Source organism: Ambystoma mexicanum, chromosome 6p, assembly GCF_040938575.1.
Source record: "Ambystoma mexicanum isolate Mex_15411 chromosome 6p, UKY_AmexF1_1, whole genome shotgun sequence".
Taxonomy (NCBI): Eukaryota; Metazoa; Chordata; class Amphibia; order Caudata; family Ambystomatidae; genus Ambystoma; species Ambystoma mexicanum.
The window spans coordinates 1,176,293,534-1,176,317,057 of record NC_090935.1 but is presented as its reverse complement, the minus strand read 5'-3'; the positions used below and the strand labels follow the sequence as shown (position 1 = coordinate 1,176,317,057).

General features: G+C 45.4%; 1 protein-coding gene across 1 annotated transcript in view; it reads right to left on the bottom strand.

Moving 5' to 3' along the window:
- The window catches only part of LOC138510286 (cytochrome P450 1A4-like), a 186,338-nt gene that overhangs the window by 79,029 nt on the left and 83,785 nt on the right, over nt 1-23,524 (bottom strand). Inside the window, exon 2 of the mRNA XM_069625816.1 lies at nt 9,150-9,981. Coding sequence (XP_069481917.1) covers nt 9,150-9,965 — 816 coding nt within the window. The 5' untranslated portion in view covers nt 9,966-9,981. The remainder of the gene's footprint in view (nt 1-9,149; nt 9,982-23,524) is intronic.

Sequence of the window (23,524 nt, the reverse complement as noted above, 5' to 3'; positions counted from 1 at the left end):
AAGGTACGAAAGCACGAAAGCTACTTTAGCTTGATCAGTTGGAAAGGCTGCTGGCCGGCATAAGAAATGCAACCGGCACTGATTGATAAATACTGCAAACCTCTTTGGGTCACCAGAAAATGGTTCGGGCGGAGCCAGAGGTACATTCCCAGGTAGGTTGATCTGCACTGGATTCATAGAGGATGTAGAAGGAAGATTTCCCCCAGATGCGGGTAACGGGGTCTGTCCGGCTTGTGACTGTAGCAATTGTCTAGCGAGATCATCTGTTCGCTCCTTGGAAATAATCAGTTCCCTTCTTAGAGCGTTCGTTTCCTGACGGGCTGCATGCACTTCTGCCCTTAGTTCCCCAAGTAACTGGGATAGCTGGTCGGTATCCGAGGTTTCCATAGCGCCTGGACGGGAGTTTTGTGGTAGGCTTTGCGTTCTGTAACGCTCACCTGATTCCCGTAGAGGCGCCGGTCTTGACTGGGCGTATACCGTATCTTCAAAGGTGATGTGTAACACACGGCTGGCTCTTTGGGCTGGACCTCTGTGCACTGTATGTCTGACTTGAAGGGTAAGATGTCTGCAGATAGAAAATATGGGATTAAGGAACTGGGTTATTGAATGTCTCTCTCTTCTTCCCTTTCTCTTCTCCTGTAGAACCCCAAAGGTTAACGCTCTCATCTTAGGTAAGTGAACGCCGTGCTCTCCATCTGCCTCGGGGCAGGGTGCTGTAACCAGTTTCTTCACTGGATAAGGGGAGCAGGCCTCTTGACTTCAGAGGACTGCTGTCCGTCGTTTACTGCACGAACGGTAAGTTTCGAGTAATTCTAATGTCTTTAAAGTCTTTAGTAATGATGTTTCTTGTTTTGCAGGGTTCCGGCGATGGCGGATGACGGGCTGAAGTGAGTTGAAGATGGAGCCCGTGTGATGAATAGAAGCGCCTGGAAGCACGTAAGTAAGCGCTTGTTGCCTGCTTCACGATGCGCTCTAACTGTCTTTTTATTTTGCAGGTACAAGTTCGGAGCGGCTGCAGGGTGCCGGAATACCCACTGGGTTAGATGTGGAAAGGAGTAATGGCACGTGAGTATTAAAGTTCCCCAATGTCTTTAAACGCACCTTGTTTTGTCTTTCAGATGCGGGATGCAGCGCCGAAGGCCTCCGGAGCGTGCGAAGAGTTGGTAAGCTTTTGTCTTTCAGATGCCGGAATGCAGTGTGAAGACCTCCGGAGCGCACGAAGAGTAGGTAAGCCTTTGTCTTTCAGATGCCGGAATGCAGCGCGAGGCGTTGGTGACAGCCGATGGACCAGGTAAGTGAAGAGCTGTCACTGAAGCCCGTAATGCTAACCTGTTCTTTCTTGTCTTTATAGGTGTTGCTGAAGACTGGATTCAGGATGGTAAGCCTTTTTCCTTAGGCCCAGGATCAGATGCAGAAGACACGATGAGCGTTCTGCTGCAGAGGATGCAGAATAACGCAAAGCAAGATTCATCCATCGGGTGTGGTTTAAATAGCCTCCTGTAGTGCTTAGTTGTCTCCTTCCACAGCCACGCCTAGGTAAGAAAAGAGTTCCTGCTTTCCAGAATAGTTCCAGTGTTCTGAATCTAGGGAGTGGCTCCTGCCCCACCCAACAGGAAAAGTAGTTCCAAACAGAAGATGATCAGAGGCTCAACTGGCAGGCAAGTAAGCAGCATGGTCTGCTGCAGGTAAGTCCACCCAAGCATTGAGCCCGGCGCTTCCAGCGCTGGGACTGGGCATATTTATGAGCCTGGTGCCACTGGCGCCAGGACTGGGTCCAAAAAGTCCCAATTGGGACTGGTTGGCACTCGGAACCTGGGTTATGGATCTGCTTCCAAGGGAGTTGGGAAAACCCTGACCTTTTGGAAGCAGAGATCATGACAGATACATTGATGTTATGGGGGCACCATTGTTCCATAAAATCTGACTGGAGATAATGCAGAGTCCCTTCCCATTCCTTTGCAAACGTGTCCCTTGTTCCTTGGATTATGTGGGTGATTTTCTCCATCGTTACTGGGCCCATACCTTCTGTAGCCAAGTGAAAGTCCATGGGGTGTTTTTATTCTTCCAGTTCTGGGCAATTGTTGACCATGCCACAATGAGATTTTCTCATTGTGGCATGGATTTCATCAGATTTTCATCGCAATGAGAAGTCCCATAAAGCTTCTCCACTGAGATTTATTGTATAGCCTTGTTATTCCATCTCTAATTCCGCACAGCCACACCAATTCTCCAATCAGCCCCACATCTGGGAACATTTTACCCATCTCACCCTTGACTTCCTCCCAGAAGGGCTTGATGCCTTTACATTCCCACCAAATATCTTTCCATGTTCCTACTTCATCGCAACCTCTCCAGCATTGATTAGACATGTTGGGGAACATAGAATGCAGTTTTTCGGGGGTGTAGTGCCATTGTGTCATTATTTTGATCCACATTTCTCTGGTCTGTGCTGAGCGGGTCATTTTAGGGATCATTTTCCATAGATCCTCCCACTGACTTTTCGTTGGTTCCTCCCATAGCGTTCTGCCCCACTTAATCATGTATGACCATTTAATGTCCTCCTCCTGTGAGTTTATGGATTTATACAGAGCCGACACCCATTTTTTTGCCTGTGTGTTGGAAATGATGTATGTCTCAAACGGTGTAAGAACCCTAGTTGCTGCTTTGGCGATGATCGGGGAGTTTAGCCAGTGTTTCAACTGCTCATATTTATATTTGTCACCTTTTGAGGGAGTTGAGCATGCTACGCATGATTCAAGTGACCTGATTTTTTTGTCCATGAACATTTCACCTATTTTTGTTATGCCAGCTTCCTCCCAATTATCGTATGCCCCTTGTTCCATCCCCGGTGGGAATTGCAGGTTCCTGCAGATGGGCGTAAAGGGTCCCAGCGTTGTGGACATTATACCTCTCCGTGTTTGGCAATCCCACGCCTCCAGCATGGTCTTCATTATTTTGCTTATCCCTAAGTTCATGTGTCTGTGTTGTCTCTGTTTCCAGAGAAGCTCTACCAGTGGGGATCTCGCGACTGCCCTGTCCTGTTTGCTCCAGATCTGCTGTGGGTTCTCCCTCAACCACTCTCTCAGCACCTTAAGCTGTGCCGCCTGATAATATTTCTTAAAGTGGGGAAGCGCCATCCCCCCTTCCCTGGTTGGTGCCGTGAGGACTGCCCTTGCCACTCTCAGAGTTTTCCCTTTCCATATAAAGGAAGAGACCCGTTTCGTTAGAGTTTTGAAGAATGTACGAAGGACTCCCACCGGGAGAGCCTGAAAATAATACAGCACCCTTGGGAGGATAGTCATTTTAACTGACTGAATCCTACCCCACCAAGAAATCTGTAGTGGATTCCATCTGCCTACTTCTCTATGGATGCTTGCGAGGAGCCATGGGTAATTTTCCCCATATGTTTGCCCAATTTTCTGAGGTACTATTATTCCCAGGTATTTTATCCCCTTTTCTACTATCTTAAGATCCAATAATTTAGCTTTCCCATATATCTTTGCTCTGTCACCCGCCAGGATTAAGATTTCTGTTTTTTTCCTATTTATCTTCAGACCCGAGATGGCCCCAAAATCTTCTAACTCCCCCACCGCAGCTGGTAATGTGGATTTGGGATCTTCTAGGGCTATCAACATATCATCCGTGTATGCTATCACCTTGTGTTGCTGTCCTGCCATATCTATCCCTCTAATGTGTTCAGATTCCCTTATTTTTATCAGCAGAGGTTCTAAGAAGATAGCGTACAGTAATGGGGAAAGGGGGCAGCCTTGTTTCGTCCCTCTTGATATTAGTACCTTATCAGTTACCTCTCCGTTAATGGCTATTCTACTGGATGGGGAGTTATAGTTCGCTCTGATTCTCGCAATATATTGTTCCCCAAAACCCATGTACGCTAGAACTCTAAATAACATTGACCATTCAACCCGATCAAAAGCCTTCTCAGCGTCTACTGATAGCAGTATCACTGGGGTGTTAGTTATGCCAATTTTTGCACTAGGTGAATAAGCCTCCTAAGGTTGTCATGGGTTTGCCTACCGGGAATGAAGCCTGATTGGTCCATACTGATCAGTTTTGGGAGAAGCGGGGATAGTCTTGCTGCCAGAACCTTCGTGTAGATTTTCGCATCTAGATTTATCAGGGATATTGGTCTATATGATGCGGGGAATGTTGGATCTTTACCTGGTTTGTGGAAGACTAATACTTTTGCCTGGTTCATTGTGGGGGTCACGTTACCGCTATCTATAAATGAGTTCAGGAGCCTAGTCAGGACTGGGGTCAATAGGTCTGCATCTTTTTTATAAAATGGGGCCGTAAAACCATCTGGACCTGCTGCTTTATTTACTGGGAGTCCATTTATTGCTTTTTTAACTTCCTCTCCGCTAATTGGGTTCTCTAGGGTCTGTTTATCCTCCTCAGAAATCCGTGGGATTGGTAGGGATTTTAGATAGGAGTCTTGGGCGTCTACGTTAGGACGCTCTGTGGAGTAGAGAGTTTGGTAGTATTCTCTCAATGCTTCCCCCATGTCCTGTGCGCGCGTTTGTATGTCACCTTTCGCATTATGCATTGCCTTCATTGTTGTTTCTTTCTGTTTCGCGCAAAGTTGTCTCGCTAAGAGTCTGTCTGCTTTGTTCGCTCTTATATAATATCTCTGTTTCAGATAAAGTAGGTTCCTTTCTGCATCTTTTGTGCGTAACATCTCTAGCTGGCCCTGTGTATGTTTCAGCGATTTTTTTAATGTCTTAGTGGGGTGTGATGACATTTTCTCTTGGATATCTTCGATTGTTTTTTCCAACTCCTTTTCCCACACATACCTTTGCTTTTCCTTCGTGATTTTCAGCGCCATCATCTTTCCCTGTATAACTGCTTTAAACGCATCCCAGACTGTGCTCATAGTGACTTCCCCGGTGGCATTCTGTGCGAAGTATTCTTCTATCATTTCCCTTATGGCATCCCCGGTTATCGGGTCCTGAATCAGATCCAGTGGAAGCCTCCACCTCCAGAGCCTATTCATTTCCCCAGAAGAGTCAAGTCTGGCCATAGTGGCGCATGGTCCGAGAGCGCTATCGCTCCGTTTTCTAACCCTTGTATCTTACCCATGAGACCCACCGATGCCCAGAAGTAATCAATCCTGAACATGGAATTGTAAACATGCGAAAAGTATGTATACCCCCTTTGCTCCCCATTCAGCTCCCTCCACACATCATTCAAGGCCATGTGGTCCATCTGTTGTTTAAGACTCTTTGATGGTGCCCCATGGTCGTGTATGTTCTCCGTACTTTTGTCTAAATGTGGGTTCCAAGCAATGTTAAAATCCCCTCCCATGATCACCTCCCCCCTCGCAAAGTCTTCTAACTTCCCCAACACATCTCCGAGGAAACCATCCTGTCCCTGATTGGGTGCATATATTGAGGCATGGGTAACACGATATCCCTCTATCTCCACATTGGCGAAGACATATCTTCCTTCTTTGTCTATGACTGTGTCCATCAGTTTAGTGTCTTTCCCTTCTTTCACCGCAATCAGCACCCCTGCTTTTTTTTCCGTTGTCGTTGCTTGTGCCCATATTTTAAACCCTTTTATGTGTGTTTTCTGCTTATCCCTGGTTCTGATATGGGTTTCTTGAAGTAGCAGAACATCTGCTTTTCCCCTTTTAACCTGTTTTTCCAGCTTCACCCTCTTCATTGGCAGATTCATACCCCTAATGTTATAGGTTAAGATCCGTATCATCCCCATTCTGTTATGAGTTTATGCATTGGCTTGGAGTCCCCCTCTGACACCTTTCGATCATGCCCCCGTCCCCCCTCCCCCTTCCCCTTAACTTCCCACCCCAACAGTGAACTGTAAACCAAACAAACTTTCCCCTGAGCAGGGCAAGGGTTCCTACTGACGCTAGGGCGTTGCGCCCTTCGCTCCCTGCCCTCCATGCCCACGGGGGGTATTTTGTGGGGAATCCTAAACCCCACTGTTCCATCTGTCCTTACCGAGATCCAACCCATGGGTCTCGACCGGACCGCCGTCTGCATACTGTTCGTGCAGCTCCGTTCTCACTCGTCCCCCCCAATTGGGTCTTTATTTCAACAACTCTGCACTAACGTCCATAGTTCATTTATTTTCTGAGTACTTTTCTCCTGGATTACCTTCCTGTGTTTGCTTTCTTTTGCTTGGTTGACTCCCAGCCATCTGGTTTCCTTGTTCGTTCCATCTTAAGTGTAGACTCCTCCCATTCCAGCTCTTCCTCTTGAAGTCCCATCGTACTGTGGCCTTCTTCCCACGTGGTCACTCTCCTCTGTTTTCCTTCCCATGTGAATAGCAGCCCAAATGGGAAGGTCCATTTATAACAAATTTGTTTCGCCACCAGCGCTTTGACCAGCAGGGCCATGGCTCTCCTTTTTTGGAGGGTCACTAGAGCCAAGTCTTGATACAGCTGTATGTCCTGTCCATTCATTTTGATATGCACCAGTTCCCTGGCCCTCCTCAGGATCTGTTCTTTCTGCGGATAAGAGGAGAGAGCCGCCAAGACATCTCGTGGTCTTTCTCCCAGTGACCCAGTTCTTCTCGGTCCTACTCTGTGGACTCTGTCTATTCCAATATCTTCTGCATCTTGCACTCCCAGGATATCTCTGAACACCTCCTTCACCGCCTCTTTCAAATCTTTATCGAGTACTGATTCCGCCATATTCTTGATACAGATGTTGGAGCGTCTGTAGCGGTTCTCCAAATCTTCACATTGTATTTCCAGATTATGGGTGAGTTCTACCAGATGCTCTTGTGTTTCACTTGTCTGTTTCGTATCTTCCTCAAGACTCTGAAGTGTTCTCTCCACTAGGCCAGTTCTCTCTTCTAAGTTGGCTATATCAATTTTCATGTCTTGCACCAATTGTTTCAATTTGCTCTTCATAGTTGTGAATTGTTCTTCTACTGTAGACATGAACTTTTCCTGCAAGTCCATAAACCAGATTTGCATGTCTGCTCTTGTCGCTGGTTGTTGTTGCTGAGAGAGTGTCTCGCTCTCCACATAGGGATCCCCCTGGGTTTTCCCTCTCGATTGCGATGAGCCCTCTGCTGACCACATTTGGAATATGTCCGCGTCCTGTTTCGTGTATTGTGGCATTTGTTGGATGGCGTTACCCTTCCCTTTAGCTCTTGACATGGTAGAGTGCCTTTACCGGGATGTTGAGGGGGCTTCAACTCCCTCCTGCTACCCTGTTGACTGACCTGCCACCTTTTGATTCCTTGTCAATGCTTGTGTGGGCAGCGTCCCTGCCGTTTCTGGGCGTTGTGCTTGTGATTCGTGTCCCTCCCGAAACCCTCCTGCGTCTGCCCGCTTATGGTGGCTAGGGTGCTTCTCTTATGTCCCCACCGCCGCTGTCCCAGGTCCGCTGCACTTGGTTTCAATGCTCTGGGAGGGGGAGGTTCCTTTGGCGCCCCCGCCGCTCATATACGTCCGGAGTGGGCGGGGAGGGCCACTATGTTATGCGGTATGATGTTCTTTGGGAGAGGGTCGCCCCCATCCAATATGTTTACGTATATTGCAGCTATGCGGTGGATGTTCTTCATACATTAACCAGATTTCCCAAATATCTCTCTTGTTCTCCCCCCCGGGGTACTATTCCGTACTCCAGATATGTGGATGTCCCCGCTATGCCCCTCGCGGCGGCTCAGCTCTTGCTCCGGCCGAGGTATCCCGGGGGCAGCCCACGCTCCACTTATCGAGCGGTCTGCCCCGAACCCGCTGTCCTGTCCGGCCCTCTGCGCCTTCTCAAGCCTTCGTCACTGCCACGCGAGCTCGGCGCCAACATCCCCGCCTTGCTCCGAGCCGCTCATCTGTCTGCTGCCAGAGAGGGGCGGCACTGCACCGCGGTCGCCGGCGGCAGCCCAACCCCAGGTCACACCTGGACCCGCTCCACGGAGGGGGCCGCAGCACCGCTGTCAACTCTGGCAGCCTCAATCTTCCGCCCGCAGCTTCTCTACTTCCAAACCCCAGAGGGTTCCTCTCAGGCCCGATGGGGGAGGGGCAGACCGCTCACTCACTCCGCTCTCCCTCCGTAGCGCTCGTTTTGTCAAGCCGCGTTGGTCCCCGGGGGGGGAGATCTCCAGCTGTCTGGCGGGGGGCAATTTGTGTAAGCCGAGCTGCTTACCGCTTCATATGTGCTTTATTTTCGGCGGCCCGGGCGGAGCGCGGCTTAGATGCGACTCCTCACCCCGGCGGCCATCCTGGATCTCCCTCTGTTTACTGGTATTACTTATGTAAAGTTGTTTTTTCAACCTAGTTTCTCTATATAAAATTGTATCTCAATGCAAAAACAGACATCCTTTCAACATACATACTGATTTGGAAGTGAGAGCAGTGAACCCAACTTGGACCAGCCCAATGTAGTGAAACAAAATGTATAATCATCTCCCATGAACCAAACAATTGAACATGGAATAATCTTTGCTTCCTCTAGTTTTCACTGAATTCTGAATTCTAACGAACATTAAAAAATGTTTTACAAACCTCCTCCCATTCAAGACAGCCAGATTTCATTTTCTTATGGTCATTCAGGTTTTTTCCAAAAGTGCAACTTTTTGTCAAATTGTGATTGCATTATTAGAAAGTGAAGAGTCGTCTAATGTAGTATTTGCCAATTATTTGTACAATCAAGAACAATTGAATCATGTTTTTAACACGTGCTAGTAGTTAATACTGAGTGAGGGACTGTAAGAATAGTCAGTATGTCATGATGAAATCAGTATTTCCTACTGTTGAGAGCTAGGAATAGAAATGTTGGGATGAAGGAGCAGACAATGAATCACGTCATTTGAAGAATTGTGAATGGACAAAAGTGTACAGAAAGAGTGATGAGGAGATTGAGTGCCAGCGACAGATTTAGTGAGAGTGTGATCGAGTGAGTGACTGCAGACATCTGTATTAGAATCTCCCCTGAAACAACTGGCCCCGGAAGTCAGATCGAATATGTGACAAAAATTGTTGGGCTAGGGGATGGGGAGGGGTCTGCCAAAGAAACATCTTCAGAGATGTTTTGCTCAAAAGTGGAGAAAATAAGCCATCGGCAAAAGGGAAGAATGGATGACGATTGATCTATTGTTATGTGGACAAAACAGAAGTCTAACACACAGAATGTGAAAAGTAGAGCAAGCAAGCTTACCTTATCATAAGAGGTGTAATGCTCCTTTACATGGCGGGCAATGAAATTGTTGAAGTTTTGATAAAATGTACGGGCTGCCTTAATTGCATTAAGGGGAAGATATCGTAAACCGGGCAAGTAATCTGCTGGATTTACTGCACTCGTAGCCACTCGAAAGTCATCATTGATCTTGACTATATCCATGAGTTCGGAATCATTGTGTTCATACCTTTTGCCAAAGCAAAGGGCGCAGATAACATTGGCCACTGCATTGGTAGTAGAATTGGAGGGGTTAAAATAGGTGTCCTTTGATGAAAGTTCAACAAAAATCTTCACTAGCTCGGAAGCTTCTGCAGAGACATGCTCTTCAAGAAGGCATGAACAAGTGGACACTTTGGCTTCCGACTTTGCTAGCGTTCTGAGGGAATTCCTAGCAATTTTCTTCTGCTGTTTCCAACTGTCGCCAACAGTTTCAGAGAAACTCATACTTTTGCCATCAGCAAAGAACGAAAATGTGATCAGTTGTGGCCGGCCGGCAAAAGTATCTCCTTTTTTCAGCAGGGCCTCCTTCACTGTCTCAAGACCACTGATAACTACAACTGGTACAAGTCCAAGTTTAATACGAAATACATCTCCGTAGGCTTCCCTCAAGTGGGTAAGTGAGAGATGGGGGGATTCTCCAAGCTGGAATAGGTGCCCTACAATTGGTAATCCCCACGGGCCTGGAGGAGATGGATGTTTCCTGTTTAAACCTCCAATTAATTGTACAAAAAGAAAAGTAATCAACAAGGCAAGGAGGGTATACGTCACCCCTGTTAGTGAGATTTCAAGAGCCATTTATGCGACTGAAGACCTGAAAGACAAAACAAAGGTTTTAAAATTCCTCATTTGAAAGTGGATGCTACAAACAGCATGTTTTACATGGCATGCTGGTTAATTAGAATGGGAAGCACAGAAGCACATTTGTGTGCAGGTTATGTATGACATGTTCGTAAAACCCATATTTTACAACAGCAGAAAGGTTTTTTTCCCTGACTACCTATCCCTTTGGTTTGGGTTCGGCCTATCGCTCTCTTACTTGCCCGACCTCTGCATCCTCTTTCTTTCTCTCCCTCTCTCTATTACTAATGTGATATCTGCTCTGCTCTTTCTCTCACTATTATTTTGCAGGGCTCAAATTTTGCACTAGACATATCGATTTTGCATATAAATTGCACGGTTTTCACTGATGATATAAGGATATTTCTAAAAAGAGCTCTTGCTCTGATACATGTTACAGGCCTTGTAGTTCATGTATTTAGCAACTGCTCACTACACCACAATCAGTTAATGTGCCTGCCTAGGACCTATAATGTTAGGGGATGGAGCCCATCCTACTGTGACAACATTTCGAGTCTATTATAACATTAAGTACTTCGTAAATGTCGCAGACCCTTCATTTCCCCAAAACCAGGACAGGGTTTTTAAATAAAAAAAAAAGCTCTGGGGACAAAGGGCACTTTTTCGGAACTGTGCGGGTAAAACCGAGACATCGGTTCACCCTAATAAAAGACGCGCACAATTGTATTCCCAACACAGCTCCCAACTCACATGTGCAGCTAGCATACAACAACTAGAGTCACGTGACGATAATCGCAAGAATGCATGCATGTGCAAAGGGCTGTCGCTAAGTGGCATGCAACTTCGAACACTTGTAATGTGCAATGTCTCTGTTGCCCATTTATTTGCAGTTTGCTTGGTGTTGGTTAGGGCGCTTAATGCCTGGGTCCTGTTTCACAGTACAGGTTGCAGGGTGACTAACGTTTGAAGGCACGCTTTACACTATAATATTTTTAATTTACCATTCTGTCGAAAAGATGGTCTGCGGTCGAAAGAGAACACCAAACTAGTTCTTATTTGAGAATGTATCCATATCCGACTCTGCCAACGGCGAAGTTGGTGCAGGTCTTTTCGTCTACATCCGCGTGGCTACTCTGTTCATTAATAACTGCCCCTCTCGCTAAGCTGGCGCATCTCTCCAAGCTGCTCATAATCAAATGTGTAATATTTTTAAAACCGAAGACATGGTTACAAACAAGTACTGCAGTACTATACAACAAAGTGAGCCATTTCACAGCACTGCACTCGAAATAGAACCGTCAATGAAATGTAGGGATGGGGGGTGAAAGAATTACAGTTACCCGTCTTTCCAAAGACCTTTGCAAAGCATAACAGAATCTCCTGCACAGGCCAGTTTTTTTTTCCATACATAACCTGTGCCTTGGGCAAGGGTCAAGTCCTAAAAAAGAAGTGGGGGGACTCATTAGCATAGCCAACAGGAATTGACCTCACAGGAAGTGACAGAAGTGGCTTCGCCAGCAGTGACCTCACCAGAAGTGGCATCAGTTGCACTCTGTGCTTGTTAGGGGCTACTGCACACATATGGCCACAGTAGACTGCATTTCCTGTGGTGCATCCAAGCCAGAGAAAATATCAGTTGACATAGACTCTGTTTTGTTTCACCCGAACAAAAAAAGGCTTTATGCCAGAAAACCAAATATTTTTTTCTTTTTTAAAGGGATTGTTATGTTGAAAGGTACAGCTCTCGTTACTTCCTCATATTTTTACCATCTCTGCTTTTTCCCAAATCCAGTTTCACATGGGCTACTGCTTGAACGGTCTTGGAAGTGACAGGAAACCTGGGCTGGGGGCGGCTGTATGTCTTCTACCATAGACTTGCATGTTTACAAGAAGGAGGCGGTGGGGAATTCCATGAGTGTCTGTCTTGCAGCAATGAGGGCCGCGTACAGGTGGGGTGGGGGGCTGAGAGCATGTTACTTGGAGGGGGAGAGAGGGTGAATACCAGCCTGCTTGGATGGAGTCTCAGCACATTTCTCAGACCTGACCATCTGCACTTCATAATGCAACACAGGGCAGACTTAGCTCTTCATCCTGTTGAGGTTGATACATTGCGGTTGACGATTAGGTAATAAGAAACTCTATTCGTACAGTCTTTGGTGGCTAGTGTAACCTAGTGACAGCGCCAAATTAAAAAAAAAAATACTCAGCAGTTTAGTCACTTTTACAGTACAATTCAATGAGACAATAATACCGAAATAAAACCACTCAATGCATTGTGCCAGAGAAATTATTACAATGCAAGTGTTCTTATGTTCCAAAGTAGTAGTGGTATGCTGTGTGTGAGAGTTTTTATTTAGGTCCTAATACTCTCATTTGGAGACCCATACCTGTCGGAAACCTCCCACTGCCTCAGTCAGTAGGCATGACTGTGCCACTACGCCACACAAAATGTGGCATTATGTTTTCTGGAACCATCACCTTCTGGTACTTGTCTGTTCCATGGAAGCATTGCATACTCTACTTGGCAATTCCATTTCTCCCCAGGGCTTGTGTAACTGTTATAATCTGGAGCTCTGAGTCACGCGTAGCACCAGGGGAAGCCCCTGGGGCAATCCGGTTAGAGAGTAGTAGCGTATACATGGGGGACTGCATGCACTGTGGGGAGCACACAGGCTTCACACATAGTCAGGAAAGCAGCACCCACCTTCACACTGAAATGCAAGCCCAATTTAAGGTTTTCAATGAAACATGTCGCTGCCAGATCAACATTTTTTCGGGATGTCACACCAGCCACTTATCTATTTTTTACCTACAAACCTCAAACGCTGCCTAATCGGATGGCCAAATAAATTAATTACCGGAGATCCGTTTGAGCAAGTGCAGCACTACAGTGGAACGAAAAGCACAGTGTTTAGGTAAAAAAGCAGGCGCTGGACATTTTGAAAACCGGGCTCCGTTTACTTTTGTCTAACAGCAAAGAGCCAACGTTTCTGCAAGAATTTTCCAGCTATGCCTTTAATGTCTTCAATGTCTAAAAAATACCACCTTGTGTTGTGTGATAATCCAAGAAATGCGATTAGCGAGACACTGAGCAATCATCATATTTTCTAGGGAATAATAGTTGTGTGTGCATAAAATGCAATTTATATATAAACACAAGCGATTGTGCAAGGCTGTTTAAAGACAGCGGGAGACAGGGAAACCGTGGAAAGAGCTGTTAGATTTTTCACTTACCCGTGGGCCACACACACGTCGCACAGGTCCATTTAATTTGCTTCAGTTTCTCCAATGTTTCCGGCGTTACCACACACCCTGGCTCAGTGTCACTGCCAGACAGAGGTTGGAGAATCATTTGCACTCCCAGGCTGCACCAAATGAAAGTGGGCCACTGTGCCCGTGGGCCACTGTGCCCACCGACAAAGCACTCAATAGTGTTAACAAATTTCATTGGCTGATAAACAGCAAGTGAAATTAAAGTAAACTTTTCTATTGGTACTATGCAGATACAGGCGTGGCCTGTCTGCTTTAAGACTGTTGTTTGCGCCCATTTCATCAGGTGCAGTGATGGCGCAGTGATGAAGACACCGGCCTGGGGACCGCAGTTCGAGTCCCAGGGACGGATCGATGATTTAAAAAATAACAGCAACAATGGATGTTTCTTACTTATTATTATGCACATGATCCATGGCCTCTAAAATACCAAGGGGGGAAGGCGTCCACCCTCTGAAAATAGTGGGTAGATACCGTAGACCCGCATGGACACTCGTCTTGAACCCTGGCCTTGGGATAACTGAAAACTGAGTTGTCACATTTCCAGTACTGGATCATACAGGCTTTTTCGCAGTGCAGGGCACCCTTGTTCCAGCTGCATAACCACAAACTCGTTTTTCACAAGCATTGGGAGCTAGAACAGCTCGACTAGATGTGCTGGAGCACTGCTTTGTTTTGATATACATGAACCTTATCCAATTGACTTTGCTTTGAACCAAAGTTTTTTCACTAAAAACGTAGTCCACTGTGTACAACATTGGCTAACATGTGCTGAATAAAGCTTTTTGAGCCTAACATAAAAGCACTTGAACCAGCACAGTCAGAGGGCAAGCTGCACTGATGGACGTCCTGAACCTCCATTGCAATATGTGGAAAGCGTAGTCAGTTGAGGGAAACCGTTAGAGTTGGTGTTTTTCTGCAAAATATAAACAATAACTAGCATTAGCAAAGCCAACAATGTGGGATTGTGTGTGTACTTGGGATAGGCACTTACCAGGCACTGCCATAATGATACTACTATGGCAAATACTGGACCAGTATTTAGAAGTATGCCCAATAGCCTCTCTATGAAAAGTTGAACTTAGAAGTGTACCCAATAGCCTCTCTGTGAAAAGTTGAATTTAGAAATGTGCCCAATAGCCTCTCTGTGAAAAGTTGAATTTAGAAGTATGCCCAATAGCCTCTCTTTCAAAAGTTGAATTTAGAAGTGTGCCCAATAGCCTCTCTGTGAAAAGTGAATTTAGAAGTGTACCCAATAGCTCCTCTGTGAAAAGTTGAATTTAGAAGTATGCCCAATAGCCTCTCTGTGAAAAGTTGAATTTAGAAGCTGGCCCAATAGCCTCTGTGAATTTTGAATTGTGCCCGATAGCCTCCCTGTGAATTTAGAAATGTCTGAAAGGGCCTGTAATCCCATCATATCTCACCAACACGCTTACTCTCTCCTTACATTAACACTCAACTAGAACACAGAGATACTACAACACCATTCGGTATAACTGTTCTCATAGCAACATTCGCCGCTCACTCCACATCACTCTAAAGTAATCACTGCTGGTTACACACCCCCCAGCGAGGCGTTCTCCTCAGGCCTAACGCAGCCACATCCGTTCTGGATAAATCCTGCCAGAACTAACACATACTCCTGACCTCTCAACCACCACACCTACTGCTAGAATGCAGCTATTACACTAACGCATGAGCTGTACACATACCCGGTGCTCACACGCAACTTTTGACTCTCTACTCTCTCTACTGATATGAACTTCGGTTCCCAAGGGCGTTCAACCTACCAGCACCTTCAGACCATACCAATGGTATATAAGGCGCTATATAAATGCAAAATAACATAACATAACATAACATAACAATGGTGCCCAGGTATATTTTCTCACTGACTCGCAAATGCCTGTGCAATAACTATATGCCAGGCAAAAGTGTTGGCTTTGCCAATGGTTGTTTTCAATAGGTCTTTGACTCATCAAAGAACTGGACACAGAATAAGAAACCGGTAGACCACATTATTAAACAAGCATTGGCAATGCCAACAGGTTGGGCTTTTTTGTAGGAAAGGAAAGGCACTTGCCAGGAACTGCTGTAGTGGTATTAACTGGCTATTGGTAGTAGCAAGTAGAAAACGGTAAGAGTACCTGGACATCTAATAGCAGTGCCTGACAAATGCCTAATACTTAAACAAAAGCCAAAACTGTTGGCTTTGCCAATGCTTGTTTAATTTGTGTTCATTTCAGAAATGTGCAGATCACCTAATTCTCAAAGGTTAACTGTACTTTTTGGTGAAGCTGGACAGCAGCACACAAGAGGCACTGCATAGCCCCCTTGAGTACATCAGTGTCAGCATGCAGCCAACACATATGGCCCAATTCATGGAATTATTTGCGCAGAAAAAAGGGTACTTGCGCTGAAATGCACGCAGATCTGCCTTTGTTGATTCATGGAATTGAATGAGCAACACTTTTCCTGGACTTGCATGGAGTTCACGCCGGCTCGGCACGTCAGTGAGAGCTATCGAGGGCCTTGCGTGAGACTCCGCGCAGTGCATGGACGTGGCTTTGCGCAGAGTGCTGGGAAGGGGTGGAACATCATATTTGTTGAAATGCTTGCGAAAAAGTGGGCGCTCCAAAAGATGGCCTGCAGGCTGTCCCTTCCATGTCAACAATTGTGTGGCACTAGACGTATTCATGGATTCGATCGTGCAACCTCTCGGACGGGAAATGGCCACACCGATTCCTCAGACTATCTGCCACCTGAAGGCAGCCATGAGTATACTTGTGCGTAGGAATCGCAGCACAGAGGTGGGTTGCATGTTGGATTTTGGGGTGAGTGTACTCAACCGAGGTACCAATCTAGCTTAGCGGTGCGCGTATGAAGTTTAGCGGGGTGTAGGAAAAGTTTAAGGGGGTTTGCACTCAGATCCTGAGAAATTAGCGAGTTACGATTTTTTTTATACGCATGTTGTCAGGGTGCTGGATACAGTTACGGGGGACCCTGTGCTGGGTACCTGAGATGCAGGCCTACTTTTAGGGGACCCCACCCACTGCTTGAAGGGTGCAGGTATTCGTGCCTGGGGGAGCACGCAAAGGTGCTTTGTGTGTGGGCGTGTTAGGGGAGTTCCGGCCATGACTTGTGATTACGGTTACTTTTTCTGGTGGATTCCATGAATACACAGGGCGCGCATTTTTATTTCTGTGTGTACGCTCGCGCAATGTCCTTCTCGGCAAGTGGCTCTTGCAGGATTTCGTCGCATATTTCGATGAATCAGGCCCATAATGTGTTACAGGCTCCCATCATCCACGTGGGAGCTCGAAGAACATTTCACAGTGACAGTGATCATAGGCCTGTCACTGCGAAATGTTCTAAAAAATGTATGTGCTAGAATATTCAACACAGGCAGACAAGGTTTTAGAGGAAGACAAGGTGGTATGAGGACAAATAGCAATTGAGGAAACACAAATGCACAAAAGTTTTTAGGACGGGACCAACAGGAGAGGGACCCAGACCAGAGAGTCACACGCAGCATGAAGACACTGTGATGAACCTTTCAGACTACAACCTAAACCAACATAAAATTCAGACCTTGGAAAAGGGATTAGGATTTGTAACTACAAACATAATCGCTTCATGTTTAGGGAAGAATTTGCTGACTTCATGAGAAAAATTCATCCAGAACAGTTTTTTGAAGATAGAACAGAATTTAATGAACCAGACAGCGGGTTACACAAAAAATCAGAATTCAGTCTATATTGCATTCCCAAACTGTGGAAGCTCAGGAGTTTAAGAATAGGGTGCTACAGGAAATAATAGTGTTGCAGAAAAAGAACTGAAAAAGAGAAGACGTTTCAAAATCTGAACCAAGAAGAGAAAACAACATTGAAAGCATTGCTATTTAATGAATCCATCATAATTCGCAAAGCAGGTAAGGCATGTGCCAAGGTCGTGCTCAACAGAAAAGATTATATCGAAGAATGTACGAGACAACTAAGAGACGACAATAGCTACCAACAAGTGGAAGAAAATCCAACACAGAAATTGGAAGCCATAATCAATCTAAAAATATTAAAAGCAGAGAAGAGGGGCAGGATCACGAGAAAAGAAGCAGAGTTTCTCCAAGTTGACAAACCCAGGATACCCCAGTTTTACATCCTCTCAAAGTTACATAAATCCAACACTAGGGAGACCCATTATGTCGGGATGTGATTCGGTTTAAGAGCCTTTATCAAAATGTGCAGATCATTTCATGCAACCAATGGTTAGAGAGATGTCTTCATTGGTTAAAGACACCACTCAAATAATAAGAGAAGTAGAGGGTAGACCGTTCAACACTACAGAAGAGATTTTGATATGCCTCAACGTGGTAGTATTGTACACCAGTATACCGCAGAGAATGTCCTTAGAGGTATTGGAGGAGAGATTACTTATGGAGAGTGGGAATACTAAAACCCCAGATTCTTTTATTTTGTGGTGTGCGGAAGTAGCCTTAACAGAAAACTACTTCCATTTCAATGGATATTATTACAAAACAGATACAGGGTACAGGGATAGAGGCTACTTTAGCCCCAAGCACCGCAAACCTCTACATGGAGGCATTTGAGAAAAGCATCATATATGCGGACACAAACCCATACAAAAAGAACATCCAATTATGGAAGAGGAATATAGACGACGTTCTCCTAATCTGGAAAGGGGAGGAAAATTAAGCTATTCTGTTCTTTGAGTGGCCAAATGGACAGGATCAACATCTAAAATTCACTGAAAATAATAGTAGGGAAGAAGTGAATGATTTGGATATCACAATCAAAGTCAATATCATGTGGGAGAGCTCTACGTAAAACTGTATAAAAAACCAACAGACCGCAATGCATTGTTGCATTATACTCGTTTTCACCCTAACCATATGTGGGACAACCTAACATTTGGGCAATTTTTATGGCTTAAGAAGAACAGCACTAACAGAGAACATTACAGAGAAGGAGCCAAGAGACTAAGAGTAAATCTACACAAAAGAGGCTATCCAGTAAATTTGACCAAAAAAGCAATGAAAAGAGCAGAAAACAACCACCGGGAAGCTATACTTGACCAACACTTGATACCAAAGCAGAGAAAGAAAGAGAACTTAGTCTTTGTGAATATGTATAGCAATCTTTCAAACCGGATCAGAAACATCATATACCGAAACTGGAAGATTATGGAAAAAGGAAAAAGTCCCATAGAAAGACCACTTATTGCTTTTCGGAGAAGTAAGACAGTAAAAGACCAGATCATGCGGAATGACAGTACAAAACAAACAAAGGCTCAGCCTATCTTGACAGAAACCTGGGGAATGCGGACACCAGAGGGGCACTACTCGTGTGGAAGTTGTTCATGTTGTCAAAAAACAAAACAATCAACAGAAATAGATCTAGACCTCAAAAGCAAATGGAGACAAAAAGTGTTAACAAACTGTAACTCGAAGTTCGTAATATATGTGATCTAGTGCCCCTGTAGAAAAATATATATAGGGAAGACTGAGAGAAAAATACAAATTTGGATAACGGAACACAAAAGCTGCATAAAGAATATAGTCCACTCAGCACCGTTGGTGGGACATTTCATTGAAAGAATACATAAAGCAGACAAACTCAGGTGGTCTGCGGTATACCAAGTGAAAACGAGTAATGATATTGACATGGACGGGAAGAGACTCATGTTGAAATAAAAGGAATTCATATTCCTGACAAAAAGCATGGAATTGGGACTGAACAAAAGGGCAGAATGAGGAGAATGTGGAGATCCCCTTTAAATTTAAATGTAAAGTACTGTTAAACACGGTTAAAGTCCTTTACCAACTTACCAACTTAACATGAGAAAGGAGGATGTGGGTTTGAAGAACTGGTGTTTGACCATAGAGTAGCATAGATATTCTGTTATCCTTGAAACAACAAAGACGAACACCACACTCTGTCCGTTGTTGGTGCCAATACGGAGAAATTGTAGAAGAGAGACGATTGAGAGCGTGAGCATCAGAAACTCAAGCAGATTAGAGTAAAGGACCTTAGATTGAGGCCCCCGCGACGTGATGATCGGAATTGGCGATGACTAGACCAATGCGCCATAAAAAGGAACCTGGAAAAAACACGTAGTGAGCGAGAAGGACCCGGCCTGCAGACGTGTGACCCAAGAGATGGTGAGAGAGACAGTCTTCCCTGCAGCGTGAGAGTGGTGATCGGCCACCGCGAGAGAGGCCAGCTGCTGGGTGATCTTAAGGTAAGTGGAAAGAGCCAGCTTAAAGAACTTGGTTCAGAAGGAGACTAAATAGAAGTAAGAAGGCTGTTTAAGGAGAACACATTAGCCTGTTTGTTTTCTGTTTAGGACTCACAACTGTACAGAGCAAATCAAACTCATCTCTGAAGAACAAAACTGGGGACCATAGGAAGATCGGATGCCACAAAGGAATCTAGCTTCACTCTTTGGCATATGTAAGTAAATAGAATATGCAGAGGAAGTAAACAAAAGATAGGCAAAGAGTTATAAAACAATAGGATAACGTTAGACTATGTGTCCTCCTACTTATGACAGCCCACAGCATAAAAAGACACTAACCAAGGAAGGAGCCCGGGTGATCTAAAGAAGATCAGGCTTTTTTCGGGTAGCCAAAATTGGAATCAACTGATCCAAAGAAGACAGACTGCTGGGACAGGGTGAGCGTGAACAGCCAAAAAAGCAGGATGACTAAAGATATGGAAATGGATATCCCCTAAAATGAATGGAAATAAACAACAAGAAGTGCATATCATATAAGTGGCAGATTGTTATAAATAATCCTTTCTCTTGAATAGATAGCGCAGGAGCATAAAGAGAGTGACAACATAATCTACATCATGTTGACCTAGAGATGAACGCACCATATGAAGTTTGGAGAAGACATAAAAAAAAGACATAAAAAACACACAGGCAGGAGTAAAAAAGTAAAGAACGTTTTGTGACAATTGATGCTTTTAATATACCCATAATCTATAAGGCGGAGATTACACAAATGCTAATTTAAACATGCTGAAAAGAAGGCATCCACAATGAAAGATACATCTTTGAAAAATGTTGAAATGCCAAACCTGTCTCTCATTAGAAGTGAAGCAGTCAATGACAAATACAATGAAGAAGGTCTAAATGAATTGTCCTCTTCTGTGGTGACTAATAAACCTCTTGATTTGTAGTAATAAAACTGCAAACAGTATGGTTAATAAAAGCATGTCTGCACACTTGCTTCCCATAGATATCCTTTGGTGTTCTGGCCCAGATGGACGATAGCAGGGAGTGGAACATAAGATCACTTACCAAAAAGTGCAAGAAGGCCAGACTGCTATATCCATACCAAGCTGTTACAGTAGATGCCCCAGAAGAATTTCCTAGATAGTTGTGTTAAACAATAAGGAAAGAAACATGTTGGGTTTTTGTTGAATGTGGAATGATTGAATTAATGAGTGACATGTGTACGGATGATTTGAAAGAGTGGGGAATATTGTGTTTCCTTGTCAAGGTAGACAGGCATGGACAATAGACCACTTATGAAAATTTGCTCTATATGCTAAGTGCCAAAGACTTAATTAGTGTAATAAGTAACAGTGTGTGAATGGGACAAATTGGTCCAAGTGAAAAGAAAATATTTTTTTAGAACTCAGTCTTGAAAAATGAAAAAAATAATGTATTTTATGGAAATGTTCTATGAAATGAAAATAAATTGATATTTTTTGATAAAAACTGTTATTAGTATGTTATAATTTAATAAACAATAACACACACAATCGCAAAAATCATGAACTTCAAGGACAGGGAAAAAATCCTGACTTTCTCAAGAGAAGGAGGGAACATAACAAGAAACGGGGCCAGGATAACGATATATCCAGACTATACGGTTCTCGTACAAAGACAGAGAGCCCAGTTCTGGCAGACCAAAGAGCGCCTTCGAGCGGCAGGGGTGAAATTCATGCTGCTGTACCCAGCCAAACTAAAAATACTTCATGACGGAAAGACACAGATCTTCGAGACAACGACCGACGCCCAGGAGTGGATGGACCAACGAGGGATTCCGCAGTTGGCAGAGAGAAATGAGCGAAACAGAACCCCCCCCGGCAAAACAGGGACTAGAACCGAGCACGACATGCGAATCCAACACTACGGGAACAAGGCGGTAGAGACACCCTACCGGGAAATAACGAAATGGGGCAACCGACAGCCTCCAAGTTGAAAAGCCTACAGTAAAGAGACTTACAAAGGGAGCACAAGACTCAGGGAAGTGGAACCGCCAAGACCCACAGAGAAACCCCAGTAAAAACAAAGTCTATAGTGTCAGTTTCAAGACACTACGCCGCGACAGGCATGCCCGAGGAGGAAGAAGCGGCACCTGGAGAGCGGTGGAGCCCGAGCAGATGGGGGGAGGCTGGGCGTTTGTTGATGTTATTTAGGTTAATAGTTATAATAGTTCGAAAGTTAAGGCTAAGCCCGCAAGGAAAGAAGAAGAGCAGAAAAGGAAACAACAGTTGTCACACACAAAGAATCGGCATGAAAAGCAAATTCAGGGAGCAGCACCCACAAACAAAGAGCTGGTGGAAAGCACAAGGTGAGACCGTCCACAACAGAGTGCAGCCAACAGCAAGAGAACCAACCCGAGAAAGCGGACGAATAGACGATTCAAAACTCAACAGCCAGAGAAAGGGACACAAATCCCCGACAGGTGCAAACCAAGAGAATAAGACACTGAGCGGGCCCATGGGAAACAACAGACCGCGAGCGCTAATCCCCACAAGGACCGAGATGACCTGAGGATTGTCACGTGGAACGTCAGAGGGATGAATGCATATGTCAAGAGGCTGAGAATTTATACCTGGTTGAACAAAACGAGGACCCACATTGCACTGTTGCAGGAAACGCACCTGACGGCCGAAAAACAAGCTAAAATAAAGAAAAAATGGGGAGGTCAGATGTATAGTGCAACATATTCTAATTACGCAAGGGGAGTAATAACCTGGGTCGCCCCGGGCGTCCCATTCCAGCTCATCAACCAGGAAAAAGACGTGGAAGGCAGAATCCTGGTAGTCCACGGGATGCTAGAAAATCGGGAGATATGCCTGATGAACACCTATGCTCCCAACCATGACGCCACGGCCTTCTTCAGGACGCTTTCGTCCCGGCTGGCCCCGTACAGGAATGCAACGGTGATCTGGGCAGGCGATCACAATTGTACATTGGACCCCCGGCTGGACAGGTCAGACAATAAGTACAAGAGAGCGGCGCCACCAGCGAGAGCACTACGACAGACACTAGACCAACTCGACCTCGAAGACATCTGGAGGAAGGTACATGGGGAAGAGAGGGGATACACGCATTATAGTGCCCCACATGGGACATTCACACGGATAGACTACCTGTTTACGGGCAAAAAGACACTGGGGGAATTTACTGAGGCACACATACACGCGCGAACCCTATCTGACCACGCCCCCCTGAGAATCACATGGGCGCACACACGCAGGAGAGCCCCTATACCCACGTGGAGATTAAGGGCAGAGGCATTATCGGACGTGGGCTTCCAGGAACACATCCAAAACGTAATAGAAGACTATTTCGAACATAATGTGGGTAGTGTGGAAAGCACAGGAACGGTCTGGGAGGCCTTTAAGGTGGTAGTCAGAGGTGAGGCGATGGGGAAAATGGGAGGTCTCAGGCGAGCAACCCTAGCACAACTAGATGAGCTAGAAAAGAAAATCGAGAAGGCCGAAGGACAAGCGGGGCAGAAAGGGGCGGAACGAGAGAACCTCACCACCCTGCGACAACAGTGTGCGGAGACCTGGGAAAGATTAGGGCGGCTCGACTATGGGAAATATATACAGAAACTACACGCTGAGGGGGACAAGCCTGGCAGGCTCCTGTCCTGGCTAACCAAACAGGAAACTAGGCGGGAGCCGATTAATGAAATTCAAAATAGACAGGGAGAGGTGATTAGATCCCAAGAGGAAATAAACGAGGTGTTCTCGCAATTTTACGAGGACTTATACTCCAGGGTCCGGGAGGCGGAAGAAGGGGACCTAGAGGAAGCCCTCGCGGAAATCAGACTCCCACAAATGACGGAGGAACAGGCCCAAATGTTAGACGCCCCTCTCACTGTAGAGGAACTAACAGACGTGATCGCCCAGCTGCCGACAGGGAAATCTCCGGGGCCAGATGGGCTCCCGGGGGAATTTTATAAACAATACAAAAACGACATAGCCCCGAGACTGCTAGAAACACTAGAAGAAGCA